At 40.5% G+C, this 19542-nt stretch overlaps 1 protein-coding gene across 2 annotated transcripts in view; it reads right to left on the bottom strand.

Annotated features, from left to right (window-relative positions):
• Positions 1 to 1725: 1725 nt before the first annotated feature.
• Positions 1726 to 19542, bottom strand: part of LEMD3 (LEM domain containing 3) — a 96456-nt gene continuing 78639 nt past the window's right edge. For both annotated transcript variants that reach the window (XM_070755626.1, XM_070755625.1), the window contains 6 exons: positions 7501 to 7603; positions 7193 to 7371; positions 5667 to 5748; positions 4101 to 4206; positions 3938 to 4016; positions 1726 to 3777 (listed from right to left, as the gene is read on the bottom strand). In XM_070755626.1, coding sequence (XP_070611727.1) covers positions 3614 to 3777; positions 3938 to 4016; positions 4101 to 4206; positions 5667 to 5748; positions 7193 to 7371; positions 7501 to 7603 — 713 coding nt within the window. In that variant the 3' untranslated portion in view covers positions 1726 to 3613. The remainder of the gene's footprint in view (positions 3778 to 3937; positions 4017 to 4100; positions 4207 to 5666; positions 5749 to 7192; positions 7372 to 7500; positions 7604 to 19542) is intronic.

The raw sequence follows: 19542 nt of genomic DNA, 5'->3' as shown, positions 1-19542 counted from the left end.
CTCCAAAATTCTGTCGGCAAAAATGTTGACTAAACTATTTGTTCAACATATATAACTACATGGGGGTCTCTGAATAATTTTGGACAACAGGGCCAGTTCACCTCCCACTTCTGAAAGGAGTTCCTAAAGGTGTTAGTGCCACCCAAGGCTTAAGCTTTGCCCATAACCCACAGACTAACAGCTTGTGAAAGGATTAACTCAGTTCTGGAACAACACCTCAAGTGTTATATAAATTATCAGCAAGATAACTGGGCATTTACTGCCATTTGCAGAGGTCACTTATAACTCTGTCCATAATAGCACAGGTTTTACCCCATTCAGGGTGGTCTATGGTCAAGACTTTGTACCTATTCCAGAATTGCTGCAAGAGAAGCCTCAAATCCCTTCTTTAGTGGAGTGGATTGAGCAACTTCAATTTACCTGGTGTTACTCGTAAGGTGCTACCTGAGATTCACCAAGCACACCAAGCTGACAAGAAAAGAGTTATGGCAAAGGAATTTCAAGCGGGAGATAGGGTTTTTCTCTCAATTAAATTATTATTATTATTATTATTATTATTATTATTATTATTATTATATTAATTAATCTGAAGACTCGGGGCGGCTAAATACCTACAGACTACCCAGAAGTTGGAAAAACTAGGGCCTAAGTATGTGGGACCGTTTCCTACTGTAAGAATTGTGAACTCGGTCATGGTACAATCCTTAGCTTCTAGCTTCAACCAAACCAACCCTCTCCCCAACCCCGTTACCTTGCTCATCAAAGATGAATAACATTTCGAGGTCAAGGAGATCCTCAACTCCAGAAAGTATACAGGAAAAGTACAATATTTGGTGGCCTGGAAACACTTCCCTTCCTCCCATTCTGAATGGGTGAACGAACGAGATGTCAGAGCCCTAAAGCTGTTGGTTTTCCCCCCTCCAAATATCCTGATAAATCTTGAGATTATTTATGTCAATGTTCTTATACTTTCAAATTGAGTCTACCTTGTCCATATTGTGTTATTTTCTTTTCCCCCTAGGACAGGAGTAGGCAAAGTTGGTTCTTCTATGACTTGTGGACTTCAACTCCGAGAATTCCTGAGCCAATCATGCTAGCTCAGGAATTCTGAGAATTGAAATCCACATGTCATAGAAGACCCAACTTTGTCTACCCCTGCCCTAGGACTAATGTCCCTACTGCAGGAGGCTAAATGTCACGCTCCATGATGCTTGCTTGCTATCGGCTGCCATAGAAACGGAGGAGGGGGAAGATTAGGCATATGGGTGGGGAAGCGAGCGGGTATAGATGTGTTGTATGACTGAAAAGAGAGGAAAAGCGAGGAAAGTTCTCATTATCTGCTCCATGGCTGAATGGATTTATTTATAGCCTGTTCAAGGTTAACCGTCCCAGCAAACTAAATGGATGGCATCACCTGAATATACACCCTACAAAACACCATGGAGGCTGGGGATTGGACATTCAGCCAGGGTACTCAGGAGGAGGGATTTGGGAATGCATTCAATATGTAATGTTCGCGCCTTTAGCCTCAGATCTTGCTTTCATCTTGTTGCTGTCAGTTCATACTCAGTAAAAGTACATTTCTCTATAATCATGGAGGTTTTCCTTTCTTGTGTTTTGAATGGAGGCACACCTGACACTGTGCTTTCAACCAGTGCAAGAGTTGAAGAAACTATTTTAACTATTACCCCAGATGTTAAGAGACCTAAAGAACTGACACCTGTGTAAAAAGCCCTAATAAAACTTTAATTGATTTTGTTTTGCTTTTATGTTTTTACAGGACAAAGTACAAACATCTGACTTTCTGAAGTGTCCATGGTATTATACACTTTTCCATCTGTCTTGCAGGGAGGAAAACTGGTCAACATTTTAAAGGTAAAATAGGGTACATAATGGTACAGTTTATTATAAGAAATGTACAGGGTTTACACATAGTTTAGAAGAAGATGCATCTGCATCAAAAGGCAACGTTTTAAACTGCCAAAATTTAATTTTACATTCACACTTGCAATATGTCACAAAATGGTAACTAAGATCAGAACAATAAATCACTATGATGCACAAATACAGCAAAACCTGATTATATACACATAAATACATATACATGTATATTATACATATTTGTATATGTATATAGTAAGTTTCATGAAAAACCTATGAGACCTATCAAAATCTACTCTCGTCAAAAATATGTACTTGTTCTTTGAGAGTAGAACTTTGTGTAGCTGATTATATTACATATATTTGTTAGCATCCTAGACAAAAAACAACCAATTTTTTTCCAGATAAGAAAGTCCATTATTAAATATGTTGCCCACAAAAAAAGCACAAGGATAAGGCACAGTAGGATTTTTCATTACACAATGTGTCATGTTCTTTTATCCATAAGGAAACGTGCATTATTTGTGCAAGTTCATGCTGCAAGGTCATATCCTCAATAAAAACTGGACTATTAAAAAAAAAAAGGTTTCCCCTCCCTTCATGTATATAATATTCAACTGGATCAACATATTATGTTGCTTCAACAAGAATTACTATATCAAATTATTTTATATTTTCAGATTATTTTTCAAAATGTTTTGTATTATTTGTAATTTTAAAGGTGTAAACAATGCACACATTTAATATAGAACATATAAAAATCTCTATATACTGTATTTGTACCCTTTCAAGAATTTATTTCTAATACGTGCATTTTAAAAAAAATTGTGCACATTTAGGTAGCAAATTTTAATGGAAAATATACTCCCCATTAATATATTGTAAGATTTTCTTTTATAGTAAATAACTTTTCACAAAGTGAGTACCTGCCAATTACTTCTTTATTGCTCACATGATTTTGAATCCATTATCACAGTAACAATATCAGACCATTCACACAAAAATCATAACCATATATTTTAATATAAAACCTACAAAAGATATTTAACTTGCATCTAATACTTCAAGGTATTTGGCCCTTGGATAATTATATAGCCAAATTAAATAAAACATTGGTTATGAATAAAATAGGAAGCTTATTTACTGCTTTGAAGCAGACATCCTCACAAGTTACTTGTGGGTGCTGCCACCACCAATTTTTATATACAAAACCAGCACATCTGCATTCAGTTATTTTCTGCTCTAAAACTACTAAAGCCGGCATTCTTCCCATTCCCAGACTGACACAAATAAGGTTTTACAGGAATAAAAACTAATTACTGGACAGAAATTAACACATCTATTCATCTTCCATCAAAAATTGTAGGTGACTTTTGTTACAAAATACCCACAAGATTATTTCACAGGAAACTATGGAAATACAATTTATCTCCATGCTTTTGGACTATTATCATATACTTGTTGGTGCAAAAATTCAGCCATATCTGAGAATGCTTAATAAACTCAACATTTGTCATGCAAAACATAATATGTTGGTTTGCTTGGACTCTAAAATATTTTATAGCCAATGTTTTTTTTAATTCAATACTACCCATTACTCAGACATTCTAAAAAATGAGACTGAAAAATGATTAATGTAAATGTTAACATACAAAAAGTAGTAAAAGTGGAAGACAAGGCCAGACAGGAAAACCTCCTGCTGCAAGTCAACAGTTCTAGTACAATAAGTGTCTCAGGAGTTTCCATGGTTGTTGGCTATGCCTGTCCGGAGACGAAGATGAGACATTGAGTTCATATGTGTATTTGATGGCTTCAGAGGAGCACTGCAAGCAATAGCCTGCGGAAAACGATGATGATACCGATCTAATCGCAGATACTTTACTGTTACCAACTTGCCTGGAGCAAAATATAATTTAAAACATTAATATCATTTAAAAAATTCAATGTGAATAAAATTAATTTTTACAAGCAGTATAAAAACACTGTCATATGCAATATTTTTATTTAACAATTACTGATGCTTTCTGTTGAATTATTTGTAAGGAAAACTTCTTACCATCAAACCAAGATCCATGCAAAGCTTTAAAAGCTTTTCCAGCATATTCTGGAGATAAACATTTGACATAAACACAACCCTAGGTGAAAAAATAAGATTTTGGTTGACATCCAGCAGAAAAACTGAATATATGAATTATATACTATCTTAAATCACTTTTTACCTCCCGAGAATTTTTGTCTACTGCTATGTGAACTATTCCCTCATTATCACTGCACTTTTCCAAGATTGCTTCTTGAATAGCCAAATGCCAATGATCACCGATTTCCCTAAAAACACAACACACAAAAGTTTATTAATACTTGTATCAAAATAATACAGTAAACTAAAATAGAAATCAATAGCAATTAAAAAGATAAAAAGACAATGGTGTTCACATAAATCTGCAACATTTAATAAACATATCAAGAAAAGGATAATTTGAGTCTCAACTTCCAGTTTCTAATAACACAAAATATTAATCCTCTACAGACAAGTTGTATTCTTTTCACATAAGTCAAATAGACTGAACCCAGTTAAAATATCACTTCTATGACAGTACATGCCAAAAAGTCCCATAACTTCCATCAGATATTGATATTTACTACCAAGATAAGACCCATAGATTTCAAAATAATGCTCATAATAAATCTCATATTTCTTCTTCTGCCTTTTAATAAAAATATTTTATCATCTTTTACATGTGATGCTTATTATTTTTAACATAGTTAACATTTAAATAATTTTAACACAGAGTTGCAAGAAAAATGCTACAACTCAGGAAAGTCCCTGCCAATCATGAATAACAATCATGAACTACAAGGAACAATAATTTAACGCAATAGATTGTTCTATCTTTAATTTTTAAACTAGAATAAAAACTATAATGCTAATTAAATTAATTGGAAACTGGTTGATAGAAGAAATTTGTAGGGACAAAATAATAAAAAGCAAGGCTGTTCAAAACATTAAAGAGATACTCTGCTAAACATTTTAGTTCAAATAAACAGTTCTTGAAAGCTATATAGAAAGAATTTCTCATTGTCTAGGCATGTTGGTGAATTATCTGTGAATGTACATGTGCATATTCACACCCACCTACAAAGACAATTAAGAAAGCCCTTCCCTTTCCCCGTACTACAATATTGTCATTCAACTTGGTAAGAACTCTGTATGTAAGAGAACTCCAACATAGCCATGAATTAAAAAAAAACATTTAAATTGTGGGGGCAATATGCTGGCTCTGTTAAAAAGTGCTATTGCTAACATGTTGTAACCTGGCCTGAGTCTAAGGAGAAAGACGGCATAGAAAACAAACAAACAAACACCTTCAAATCCAAAATTCCTCCAAGTCAATGTGCAGGAATGACCCAGGAAAGGCTTGGTTTAGGTAAAGTTTGTTAAATCTAAACCTTTGTATACATGTTTCAACAAAGTAATTAATGTTAACCCTGTATTCACATATTAGTCTATATTAGTTATGTTTATTCAACTAGAAAGTCTTAATCTAGGGCTGAGATAAAATTCAGCTCATTCCCATTGTAGGTCACAGAATTGCAGAATTACTGATAGTTCTAAAGGATTCACAAATTTTTTGTCATTTTATGTATGGTCAGTAAAATAAATGCAGAGTATCAAAATGCAATTCTGTTCTATCTCTCTTCCCTAAACAATTTATTATATATTTAAATAGATATTCCATTTGTATAAATGTGAAAATTTATATATGTAAAGAAAAGAATATACTTACATTACTGGATCAAACATATTACGAATCTTTAAGCAAGGGGTCAAACTATTTGGTGGTGAATTTCTTCTATCTAAATGAAACGCTACCAAATATATATATATATATATGTTAGTAATAAATCATATTTATCCATACCAAATATTTTAAAACCAATCTAATCCTTACATAAATTATAAGATGACTAAGGAACAATGCAGAGTAAATTAATGAAACTGTATAAATATAGAAATTCACCACCATAATACCTATTTCAGATTACAGCTAGAAACAAGACTATCCTCAATACAGTTTTACAATGCATGTTATTAACTATATTATTAAGTTTTCAATAACACTGTTAGACAGCATTGCTATGATTTAATGAAACATTCCTTGGTACAATGGAAATTGGCTGTACTACTGTATACCTCAGCTTTCCCCCCATACAGTATCTTGGCATATGAAAGAAACAATTCTTTATAATAGTAAATAATAATAATAATAATAAAATGTTATTATAAATGACTTGAACTAAAACAGAACTGTGAGAAGTGGAAGAACCTAAAAGAAGGTAGACACGCAGAAAGTATTCTTTTTCAAGTATAGGCCGTGTGTTCTACCTTTCTCAATTATGATGATATATATGACATGATATATGAATATGATAGATTTATTCTGAAAACAAATGATACTTTAGAAGGATGGAAGATTATATATTAATATAATATAATATAATAATTTTCAGCTACTCTAATTAAAAATACTGTACAATCACTATAGCTTAAGCTTGCTCCCAAGATTCAATACATTAGTAGAAAAAATAGTGGCTTTAACGGGGATAAGTTAATAAATAAACTATACAGATCTAATCAGTTTATCCTTAGAACAATTCTCCTCTTAGCAGGAATAACAACTAGAATGGGAATTACAGAGACATCTACTAATTAACTCACTAAGCTTATCTAACAAAGACAATAAAAATCATTTTTTAAACTGCATATACACTGTGACTATTTACATTTCTGGATACTGAAGAAACATACGCAATAAATATAAAAATATAAAATTATATCAATGTTACTACAATTGATTAAACTAGAATTAGCATTTACAGAAAGTTACAGTAAAGAGAAAATATCATACTTTTCGGAGTATAAGATGCACTGGAGTATAAGACACATCTTACGTTTGGAGAAGGAAAATAGGGAAAAAAATCTACCTACAAGATATTCATTTGGCTAGCGTCCTTAGTCTGTTTAGCTTCAGCACATTATTTTATCCCCTGGTTAGGGCTGAAAAAGCCTTTTTCAGAGGAAGAAGGAATGAAAAAAAGCCTGCAAAGACTTAGGGCAGGAAAAAAAATCTTCTTGGGTGGGGGGGAGTAGGAAGCTGGAAAGATCATTAGCACCTAGTTAGGGCTGGAAAAAAAGTTTCAAAAAAGCTACATTCGTAGTATAAGTCACACCGAAATTTTCAGCCTCTTTTTAGGAGGAAAAAGGTGCATTTTATACTTTAAAAAATACGGTACTTCACAAAGTATTGCATACCTTGACCTTGCCACACTTTAGATGGCATGATTAGCATTTTATCACATGATGCAGATGGCTGTATCCATTTCCATACCAGAAAATCAGCACCACTTATTCTTCGTGTTTCTGTGCGAACTCTAGATTCATTAGCAGCAAGGAAATCAACAGATCTTTTCCATACTTTTTCCATTTTTTTCCTGAAATATGCAATAAAAGAAGTTATTTTGGTAAAATACTGTATTAACATACATTAAGAATCTTTCCCCAACATTAATCTTTGAGGTAATCTGAATAAACTGGTAATATGTTTAGTTCTTTAAACATACCTGTCTTTTGATGCAATCAAAGAATCTCGAACATGGGGGATAGGCATATATGGTTGTAATTCTTTGTTTTCCTGACATGCTTCATTGTGAGATCTTAAAACATCTGAAAAATATTGTGTTAACTAATTGCTACATCAAATTGCCATCACAAGTTATCTAATGAAAAATATTTAAGGTTAACACAAATTACAACATTTTCTGTGATTAGGCATTAACTACACTGTAAATGAAATAGGTATAGTTGTTGAGGATAAGGGGCAAACTAATAATGATAATAATGTTATTCGGGTAATGTGCACAAATGCTCGAACCTTGAGCAACAAGCTCTGTGAGTTAGTGGCCATAATATCTAGAGATAATTTGGATCTGGTTGCCATAACTGAGACATGGTTTAAGGACTTCAATGAATGGGAAATATCCATACCAGGATATACATTGTATAGGAAGTATAGAATAGAGAGAAAGGGAGGTGGAATAGCCATTTATGTTAAGGAAAGTGCAAAAGCAACATTAATTCAAAATACATGTAAAGAGCTGGAGACTCTCTGGGTTTGCATGCAAACTAAAGAGGCTTCTGTCATTAGATTTGGGGTGATCCATAGGCCTTCATGGCATCGGACCAGATTACCTCAGGGACTGCCTTCTGCCGCACGAATCCCAGCGGCCAGTTAGGTCCCACAGAGTGGGTCTTCTCCGGGTCCCGTCAACTAAACAATGCCGATTGGCGGGACCCAGGGGAAGAGCCTTCTCTGTGGCGGCCCCGGCCCTCTGGAACCAACTCCCCCCAGAGATTAGAATTGCCCCCACCCTCCTTGCCTTTCGTAAGCTACTTAAAACCCACCTCTGCCGCCAGGCATGGGGGAATTAAGATTTCTTCTCCCCCTAGGCCGTTACAATTGTATGCATGGTATGTTTGTATGTATGTTTGGTTTTGTATATTAAGGGGTTTTAATTCGCTTTTAGTATTGGATTATTATTGTATACTGTTTATGATTGCTGTTAGCCGCCCCTAGTTTTCGGAGAGGGGCGGCATATAAATCCAATAAAATTTGAAACTTGAATCTGAGGATTATTATAACAAGATGGTGGATGAAATTACTCAAATGGCAGTAAAGGAAGATATTGTGATTATGGGTGATTTCAACATGCCTGATGTTAACTGGAATATCCCTAGTGCCCTTACTTGCAAAAGTAAGAATATAGTAGAGGCCCTTACAGGAGCAGCTCTGGCAAGGCTAGTTAAGACACCAACTAGAGGGCAGAATATTCTAGATTTAGTTTTTACAAATGGGAACCGGGTTTCAGAGGTTAAGGTGGGAGAAAACTTTGGTTGCAGTGAGCACCTATGTTTGTGGTTTGATGTATAAACTGATTGCGAGCAATCCTATACTACAACCAAAATACAGTGATACCTTGTCTTACGAACTTAATTCGTTCCGTGACGAGGTTCGTAAGTAGAAAAGTTCGTAAGATGAAACAATGTTTCCCATAGGAATCAATGTAAAAGCAAATAATGCATGCAAGCCCATTAGAAAAATCCAAAATATTAAGGCAAAAAAAAAAAAAAAGCGGCGGGGTGGACGAAGTGGAGGCGAACAGAGTGGGGACAGAGGCGAGCCGAGGAAGCGGTGGTAAAATGTGTCTGTGGAAAAAGGTGGTTTAAGAATTTAAAATTAAAGAAGGAATTATTTAAAGGAGAAAGGAGGGGGGGGGGAGAAATTTTCTCTTTAATAAAATTAAAAAGGGTTGAAAGAGGAGCTAGTTGAGTGGGAACGCAATCCAGATAATGTGCCTCATGTATGGGCAAGGTTTTTTCTTGTCTTCTCCCCTCTCAGTGGGGGGAGCACAGGGGGAGGCACGTTGGGGGGGGTAATAGGGGTAAAGAAAGGGGGGGGAAATAAACCAAGGGCAAAACAAGAGGGGAAAAGGGTGATTTTGGTATATTATGACGGAGTGTAAGATAATGGTTTTAAATGTGAATGGTTTGGGATCGGATTTGAAACGTTTTAGGATATTAAGGATGGCTAAGCAATACAAGGTGGATATTATGATTTTGACAGAAACACATAAAAGAAGGGGAGGAAGGGATAACTTGATTAATGATAGAAATTGGAAATGGGTGTTTGAGTCGAGAGGAACACAAAAAAGCCAAGGCACAGCGATTCTGATTCATCAGAGGGTTAATTTTGAAGAGGTGGGAATTCAGAAAGACAGAGAAGGAAGGTGGATATTTGTTAAAGGGAAAACAAATCAAAAGAAGCTGACATTAGCAGCAATTTATGCCCCAAATGTGAAAACAAAACAATTTATAATAAATACTAAGAAGAAGTTAGACAACTTTATGGAGGGCTCAACTTTTTTGGCAGGAGATTTTAATATGCAATTAACAAATGGGACTGCAAATAGCAGGATGTTACATTTAAACAGACTTAATATGGTGGGTCTACATGCAGATATTTTAAACAGAGCTACATATTATTCAGCAAGATATCATACATTTAGCTGCATAGACTACATATTAATGAATAGGGAAGGCAATATACAAGTTAAAAAAGTAGACATTAAAAGTATATGGATATCAGATCATGCCCCACTATTGGCAGAAGTGGAAATAGGTCAGGAACGTAATCAAAGAATTTGGAGATATAATGCAGTTGTAACTGCTAGGGAACAAGATAAAGAGAAATTGCAAACAGAGTTATCAGAATATTTTAGAATTAATGATGTGGGTGGTATTAAACAATCAATTGTATGGGATGCGATGACGATGCGACAAAAAATACAGAGCTGGGGGACAAGATCAATGCAGCAAATGGCGAGATATCTGAAGAAGAGGAAAGAAAAATCATGTATTTTAGCATTGAGGGACACTAGTGGAGTGGTTAGATATGGTAATGACCAGTTAGAGGAGATAATGAGGAAATATTATGAAGATTTGTATAAAGAGGAGCAAGTGAAGATAGGAGTCCTCAAGGTTGGGAAAATAGTAAGTGAAGAAGATAAACAGATTTTGAATGCAGAAATTACACAAGATGAAATTGCTAGAGTAATTAAAGGGTTAAAACAAGCCAAAGCACCGGGCCCAGATGGGTTTACAGGGGAATTCTATAAAACTTATGTGAATGTGTTGTTGCCGCATTTGGAGAAATTGTTTAATAATATATTGTTAAATCGTGATATCCCGCAGACATGGAAGCTTTCAGAAATTGTTACCATTCCGAAGATGGGTCGAGATTTAAGAGAGCCTGGGTCTTACCGTCCGATCAGTTTGGCAAATCAGGATTATAAAATATTTATGAAAATACTGGCAAATAGATTAGAAAATATTTTACCAAAAATAATTGAAGAGGATCAATATGGATTCGTGAAGGGAAGGAAAATAAGTGAACCAATTAGAAATGTAATGAATGTGATGCACCATGCTACCGCTACTAAAAGGAAATTGGGAATTTTGAAATTAGATGTTTATAAAGCGTTCGATAAAGTTAACCATAGCTATTTATATAAATTATGTAACGAACTAAATATGGGGGGGAAATTTTGTGAAACTATAAAAGAGATTTATAAAGGAAATGAAGCATATATAAGAGTGAATGGACAAAGAACGCAGAGTATTAAAATATTAAACGGCACCAAGCAGGGATGCCCTTTATCTCCAAAATTATTCGTAGTAGCAATAGAGATCTTAGCTAATAAGATAAGACAAGATAACACTTGGGCAGGATATAGAATAGGGGAATTAGAAATGAAAATAAATTTATTTGCAGATGATGCAATTATATTGACCCAGACCCCGATGGAGATGATTAAAGGTATAATAAATATTTTACAAGAGTTTAAGCAGGATTCGGGACTGTCGGTTAATATGGAAAAATCAGAGATTATGTGTTTAAATATAGAGAACAGATAGAAATTAGGAAAGAATCAGGGTTGAAATTAGGACTTTAAAAAATAAAATATTTGGGAATTTGGTTATTGAAAAACCCAGCGAAAATTGAAGAGATTAATTATAGATTAATACGGAGGAAAATGTTGAAACAGATGAGGAGCTGGAAAGATAAAAAGCTAAGGAGACTCTCTAAAATAAGAGCTTTAAAAATGATGATAGCTCCCAAGATGATGTACCTATTTCAGGCGCTGTCGGGGGGGGGGGGGGGGGCTATCGGTATGTAAGGTTAAAGAGTGGGACAAAAAACTAAATTATTGGATTGAAGAAGACAAGATATCAAGAATAAGAAAAAAGTGGTTAATTGCGAATGAAAAAGAGGGGGGATGGGGAGTTCCATGTTTGGAGCTGTATAGGGAAGCTTTTCAAATGGAAAGGTTAATGGAGTTGCAATTAGGTGAAAATAAATGGGCGAAATTGGAAAAACAGATAAACGGGATGAACAATAGAGAATTAATTTTTAGAAAGTGGAATAGGAGTGATATAGGTAAATTAATAGGCCCAATGAAAGGGACTATGGAAATTTGGAAAAAATGGCAGGGGAAAATAGGATTATATAAATCTAAACTGTCATCGCTTTATGTAATAAATAGAGAAAATGAAATTAACTTAAATAGGGTTATAGGAGAGTTGAAGGGAAGAGGGATAACTAAGATAGAACAGTTATACGAGAAGGATGGCAGGCCAAGTAGAAATCGTATAGAATGGTGGTTAGGTAAGGGAAGGTGGCTACAAAAAAATGCAATATGTAAATATCTAAATGAAAGGGAGAATAAAGAAGTATTATGGAGGGAGGAGACAGGGTTAGAGAAAATAATAAGAGAAAAAAGTGAGCGGATAAAGGCGCAAGCAACTAATATATACAAATTGCTAGTGGCAAAGTGAGATATTAGTAGAGGTACAAGAAATGGAAAATATAGTAGAAGATATAAGGAAAATTAAAAATACAAGAATCAGGGAAATGAGAAGGAAAATATTACATAAGTGGTATTTCACTCCCGTTCAATTCGCACATTTTCAGCAGAATGTCAGGGGGAATTGTTGGCATGGTTGTCAAGACAAAGGAGTGTTTATGCATATGTTTTGGGAATGCCCGATAGTGCAGGAATTTTGGCAAAAAGTGAAAGAGGATATCAATAGAATGTTAAATATACAATGGACAATCACTAAGGAAATGGCAGTACTAGTAAAAAGTAATGCGATGGGAGAATTTAGAGAAATAAAAAAAGCAGCAATAGAAAGCGCTCAGGCAGTAATAGTTCTGGGTTGGAAGGATGCGACAAAATGGACAATGCAAAATTGGTATAAGTACATGGTAGACCATATTCAATTTGAAATTATGGAAAAAAGGATAAATTTGGATAATGAAACTGAGTTGGGACAGCTGATGGGACGGTGGGACAAGGTAAGACGATATATGACAAGCAGAATCCGAGACCAAGCTACAAGAAATAAATTGGAATCACTCTATAATATGTAAACAGATATATTGCTCTTGGGTTAAGTGGACTATACAAGAAATACCCCCAATTTGGTGGTGGGGAATGTGTGTATGTCGGGGTGGTGGGCACAATTCACTACGCACTGTTTTATGTTGTGTGATGTTAAATTGTTAAAAATCAATAAAAAATATTTTTTAAAAAAAAAAAGTAAAATGTGTCTGTGGGAACCCCGGTCATCCATCGCCTGCCACCCCTTCCTGCCAGAAGCCCGCGAGGGCCCAAAGCTGGGTGCCAGGAAGGGCAGACACCTGGTCTTGAACTCGGGATGTGCCCCTCACCTTCAAAGGACAGCCAAGCAGGACACTTCGGAACCGGGCTGGCTGTGGAGCAAGGCACAACCGCCAAGCAACAGCGGAGGCGGCAAAAGAAGAGCCAGCCAGCAGATGAGCGTGCAACTGCACAGCCCAAAGCCACGGAGGAGAAAAAAAGCAGGCTGCTTCCCGTGGCTGCAAAGAGGAAGAGCACTCCTCGGCTTCTTTCTGCAGCAGGAAAAGTTCTCGGGGCCGCCCTTCCTTCGTCTGGCCCTTGGATTCAGACACCCTTGGCTTCTTTCGGGGTGCTCTCCTTGCGGCCCACTTCGCTTGCAGATCACCCTTATACAGCAAGACTCCGACCGGGCAGAGTAGCGAGAGGAGCAGCCCATAAGCCGCGCATGGGAGGCTACTGGGTCTGTTGCTCTTTGGGGAAAAAGCCTTGGGAGACGGCCGAGAGAAAGAAAGAGAGAAAAGCCAAGGGGAGGAAGGCCCCCTTGAGATCATCTACACGTTACGGGCTCAGCTCCCCTTCGAAGGAAGGCGCATGGCTCCTCTCTCCCCCCCGGCTCGCAACAGATCCCCGAGAAGGCGAAGCGGATTCCCCAGGTTTCCCCTCGATTTCCGGACCCCTCTGCGCCGCTTTCCAGTTCTCTCCGAATTATAGGAAGTGGGCTTGTTTAAGGGGGGGAGACGACCCCCTTTATTTTCCGAGACAGCATCAGCTGCCAAAAAAGGGAACATCTCCACCCCTCCAGGTTCCCTTAATCTGGTCTTGGAAAGAAAGCGGGACCGGGTTAGTTAAGGAGTAGACGAGAGACTGCTCGGAGATCTCAGAATAGTTTAGTTGTGAAATTTTAGGAGGGGAAAAAGATTTCCGGAGAAATCAATGGGATCCATTTTCGTCTCCCCACCTGCTGAAGGAAGAAGGGTGAGTCCAGCCTCGAGGGGTCAATCCGGCTTGGCTTTCAATTCCTGATTGAATCCCGCAAAAGAGATCCTTTGGAAGCTAGCTATGGGGGATCTTACAGCCTTGCCTGCCTAGCGCTGCAGATCCAGGCAGTGGCTTGTCTCTCCCGTGTTTTTCTTTTAAAATAAAGAGAGCCAGACAGAGGAAAATCCCAGCAAGGGGCTAAGAACTCGATCCCAGCAAAAACAGGAGGAAGGGAGGAGGAGGCGGCAGCTGTACAGCTGGGCTGTGCGGTGGAACAAGTGAGAGGGAGCGAGCAGGTGGCGGCTCCTAAGCGGGCTCCAGGTTCAGGCGCGGCTCCCCCCCCCACAGAGAACCAGGCGAAAGCAGCAGTGGGAGGGGCAGGTCAGTAAAAACATGCTAAGGGATCTTCAATCTAATTTGAATGCTTTCAGTTCCCAGGCTGAGGAAATAATCCCCAGAATATATATATATATATAAAAAAGAGTCAGGACTTCTTTGAGTAACTGCAGAATCAGAGATGCCGGAGGATATCTCCCCACCCCCACGGACGACCGGGCAAAAGCGGCAGGGGGGGGCTTCGCTGCTTTAAGGCGACGGGGTGACCCAGGGAGCCTTGTCTGAGGCCGAAGCGCGGGTCCTTGCCACGGCCAGGATTCCCCGCCTTGGGACTGCTGGTGCAAGCAAAAGGAGGTGGGGAATCCCGGTGGGGGAGGCAAGCAAATAGGAAATGGGATTCCCTGCCTCCTTTTACTCTTTTACTTGCACCAGCAGTCCCAAGGCGGGGAATCCCGGCCGTGGCAAGGACCCGCGTTCGTAAGACGAGGTATCACCATATTGGATTTCAGAAAAACAAATTTCAATAAAATGGGGGAGTATTTAAATAATGAATTGAAGGGCAGGGATAAAATGGCAGGAGCAAGCGCCCAGTGGACTATATAAGAAAAGGCCATCTTAAAAGCCCCTGGACTGTATGTAAGGCAAATAACTAAAGGTAAAAGGAAGAAGAAACCACTATGGGTTAGTAATGATGTAAGGAAGACCTGGGCAACGGGCGGCCCGCGGGCCACATCTGGCCCCTGATGTCTGTAACCAGCCCGCTGCCAGAGCCCTTCGAGCCCGGGCTAGCCCAGTCACATGCTGGTCCTTGTTGCCAGCTGGATGGGCTTTAACTCTTGGCGGCCCGGGCCCCTCCTCCTCAGTTCCCGGCAAGCAACAGTAATGAAGGGTCAGGCAGGCCCGTGAAGAGCAGGGAGGCCCCCCTCCCGGCGCCCTTGACTATGGATGCCTCGGCCCACAGGCCTCTCTCTGCTTGGGCATCCGTCGGCATCCCCACCTCCCGCGATGCCGGGAGCTCGTGACTGGAGAAGTGGCCTCCCGGCAAGCCATCCTGACAAATATGGCCGATGCCCATGCCACGCTCCTCGGCGGCAGTGCCTCCAAGCCCGCATCTTGGCCATGAGGGGAACTTGGGCTGAGGCGGCACCGCCAAGCTGATGGGTGGTGGGAGTGCTCCTCGGGCAAGGTTCCCCGCGGGCTGGGAAGGCTCTCTCTCTCCCCCCCCCCCGCCAGCCCCAGCTGGGCAGGCAGAGGCTGTGAGGGCATTGATGTTGCCTGGGGTCCTTCAGTACGCTTCCGCCCCCACCTTTTCCTGCCCGGGAGCCCCATAAGGGTGGCCTCGTGTCGTGCTTTTGCAGAAGGCTTGTGGGAGTACTTCAACCAGTTTGGCAGGTGAAGGAGTGCCTGGTCATACCTGAGTTAATTATATTAGTCTGGCCCTCTAAAACCATCCCAATTTCTAATACGGTCCCATGGCAAAATTAATTGCCCACCCCTGATATAAGGGCTATAGTCAATTAAATAAAGTCTGCCTACAGGAGGTATAAAGAGTCTGGAAGTATAGCTGACAGAGAGGTGTATAAAATGAGACAGAAGGAGGCAAAACAGATAATATGCTGCTAAAGCCTCAAAAGAGGAAAAAAATTGCCAAATCTGTGAAGAAGGGGGATAAAACCTTTTTCAGATATATTAGTGATAGGAAGAAAAAACCCCTGCAGCATCACAAAGCTTAGTACTGGAGATAATACCGTGTTTCCCCGATAGTAAGACCCCCCCGATTGTAAGACATATGGGGGGTTTCAGGGGGGTCGGCTTATATAAGCCATACCCCGAAAGTAAGACATATGTCTTACTTTCGGGGAAACACGGTATAAACGGTATTGCGGGGGGGGGGCGATGACATTGCTTCCAAGCTCCCCGCGCGCCCCTCGCCTTCGCTCACCACGGCGCCACCGCCTCTTCCCCTGCCGAGGCTCAGCTGCAAGCGGCCAGCGAGGCCGATCGGCTCCGAGGCGAGCGGCCGGAGCTGCGCCCTCCTTCGCCCGCCTCCTTTCCGCTCGCCTCGGAGCCGAGCGGCCTCGCTGGCCGCTTGCAGCTGAGCCTCGGCAGGGGAAGAGGCGGTGGCGCCGCGGCGAGCGAAGGCAAGGGGCGCGCAGGGAGCTGCCGGAAAGGAGGCTGGTGAAGGAGGGCGCAGCTCCGGCCGCTCGCCTCGGAGCCGATCGGCCTCGCTGGCCGCTTCCCCTGCCAAGGCTCAGCTGCAAGCGGCCAGCGAGGCCGAGCGGCTCCGAGGCGAGCGGCCGGAGCTGCGCCCTCCTTCACCAGCCTCCTTTCCGGCAGCTCCCTGCGCGCCCCTCGCCTTCGCTCGCCGCGGCGCCACCGCCTCTTCCCCTGCCGAGGCTCAGCTGCAAGCGGCCAGCGAGGCCGCTCGGCTCCGAGGCGAGCGGCCGGAGCTGCGCCCTCCTTCGCCCGCCTCCTTTCCGCTCGCCTCGGAGCCGCTTGCAGCTGAGCCTCGGCAGGGGAAGAGGCGGTGGCGCCGCGGCGAGCGAAGGCGAGGGGCGCGCAGGGAACTGCCGGAAAGGAGGCGGGCGAAGGAGGGCACAGCGGCGGCCGCTCACCCTTTTTGACTGCCCATCCACCCCTTGACCTGCCTTTAGCCAGCCAGCCGAGCGTCCGTGTCGCCGCGGAGTTGGCCTCCCCTGCCGAGAAACATTGCCGGGAGTGGCGAGGGGATGCCGAACGTCGAGGTCGGCGCCCGCCTCCTTTCCGGCAGCTCCCCGCGCCCGAAGACGAGCCGGCCCCGGTGCCCGGGACAATGTAAGACATACCCCCAAAGTAAGACACAGTGGGGCTTTTGGGGGTAAAAAGATAGTAAGACACTGCCTTACTATCGGGGAAACACGGTACATACATTGATGGGAATAAGGAAGTCACTGACCATTTGAATAGCTACTTCTGTTCAGTTTTCTTAGAAAGCAGCTTACAATATAATACCATGGGTGGATATAGCATTGCTTCCAGCTGTACAGATTCAGCTCCAGTGATCCCAGAGGCTGATGTCTTAGAAGAACTTGAACAATTAAAGACAAATAAGGCAATGGGTCCAAATGGCATCCACCTCAGAGTTCTTAAAGAACTCAGACATGTGATTGCTACCCCCTTGACTGATTTGCTTAACCAATCCCTTTTAACAGGAAATGTTCCTGATGATTGGAGAATGGCCAGTGTTGTGCCTATCCACAAGAAGGGCAGTAGAGAAGAAGCTAATAATTACAGGCCAGTTAGCTTGACATCAGTTATAGTTAAAATTGTGGAGACTTTACTCAAAAAGAGGATAAATCAGCACCTTAAAACCAATAACTTACTGGACCCAAACCAACATGGCTTTACTGAGGGCAAATCATGTCAGACTAATCTCATTGATTTCTTTGATTATGTCACAAAGGTGTTGGATGAAGGTGGTGCCGCGCTTATTGCCTATCTGGACTTCAGTAAAGCCTTTGATATGGTTCCACATAAATAGCTGATAGATAAGTTAGTGAAAATTCCCTGGATAGTTCAGTGGATTTGCATCTGGCTGAAGGGTAGATATCAGAGGGTAATTGTTAATGGCAAGTATTCTGAGCAGAGGTTACAAGCGGTGTGTCACGAGGGTCTGTTCTGGGTTCTATTCTTTTTAATATCTTTGTGAGTGACATAGGGGAAGGTTTGGTATGGAAGGTTTGCCTGTTTGCCGATGATTTTAAAGTGTGCAATAGGGTTGATATAATATGGCAAAGGATTTAGCTTTACTAGATAAGTGGTCATAGAATAAGTTGGATCAAGGTGGTGCCGTGGATATTGCCTATCTGGACTTCAGCAAAGCCTTTGATACGGTTCCACATAAAGAGCTGATAGATAAATTAGTGAAGATTGGACTTAATCCCTGGATAGTTCAATGGATTTCAAGCTGGCTGAAGCATAGACATCAGAGAGTTATTGTTAATGGCGAGTATTCTGAGCAGAGACAGGTTACAAGCGGTGTGCCACAAGGGTCTGTTCTGGGTCCTATTCTTTTTAATATGTTTGTGAGTGATGTAGGGGAAGGTTTGGTAGGGAAGGTTTGCCTATTTGCCGATGACTCTAAAGTGTGCAATAGGGTTGATATTCAGGAGGGGTCTGTAATATGGTAAATGATTTAGCTTTACTAGATAAATGGTCAAAGCAATGGAAACTGCAGCTTAATGTTTCCAAATGTAAAATAATGCACTTGGGGAAAAGGAATCCTCAATCTGAGTATTGCATTGGCAGTTCTGTGTTAGCAAAAACTTCAGAAGAGAAGGATTTAGGGGTAGTGATTTCTGACAGCCTCAAAATGGGTGAGCAGTATGGTCGGGCTGTAGGAAAAGCAAGTAGGATGCTTGGCTGCATAGCTAGAGGTATAACAAGCAGGAAGAGGGAGATTGTGATCCCCTTATATAGACCGCTGGTGAGACCACATTTGGAATACTGTGTTCAGTTCTGGAGACCTCACCTACAAAAAGATACTGACAAAATTGAACGGGTCCAAAGACGGGCTACAAGAATGGTGGAAGGTCTTAAGCATAAAACGTATCAGGAAAGACTTAATGAACTCAATCTGTATAGTCTGGAGGATAGAAGGAAAAGGGGGGACATGATCGAAACATTTAAATATGTTAAAGGGTTAAATAAGGTTCAGGAGGGAAGTGTTTTTAATAGGAAAGTGAACACTAGAACAAGGGGACACAATCTGAAGTTAGTTGGGGGAAAGATCAAAAGCAACGTGAGAAAATATTATTTCACTGAAAGAGTAGTAGATCCTTGGAACAAACTTCCAGCAGATGTGGTTGGTAAATCCACAGTAATTGAATTTAAACATGCCTGGGATAATTGTTTTTATATTAATGGTTTTAAATTATTTTAGTATTGGATTTGTATTCTTTTTGTTGTGAGCCACTCTGAGTCCTTGGAGAGGGGCGGCATACAAATCTAATAAACAAACAAATAAACAAACAAACAAACAAACAAACATATATCCATCCCAAGATAAAATACAGGAAATAGTAAAAGGGCAGA

This window comes from Erythrolamprus reginae, chromosome 6, assembly GCF_031021105.1.
Source record: "Erythrolamprus reginae isolate rEryReg1 chromosome 6, rEryReg1.hap1, whole genome shotgun sequence".
NCBI lineage: Eukaryota > Metazoa > Chordata > Lepidosauria > Squamata > Dipsadidae > Erythrolamprus > Erythrolamprus reginae.
This window is presented reverse-complemented; position numbering and strand designations above follow the sequence as displayed.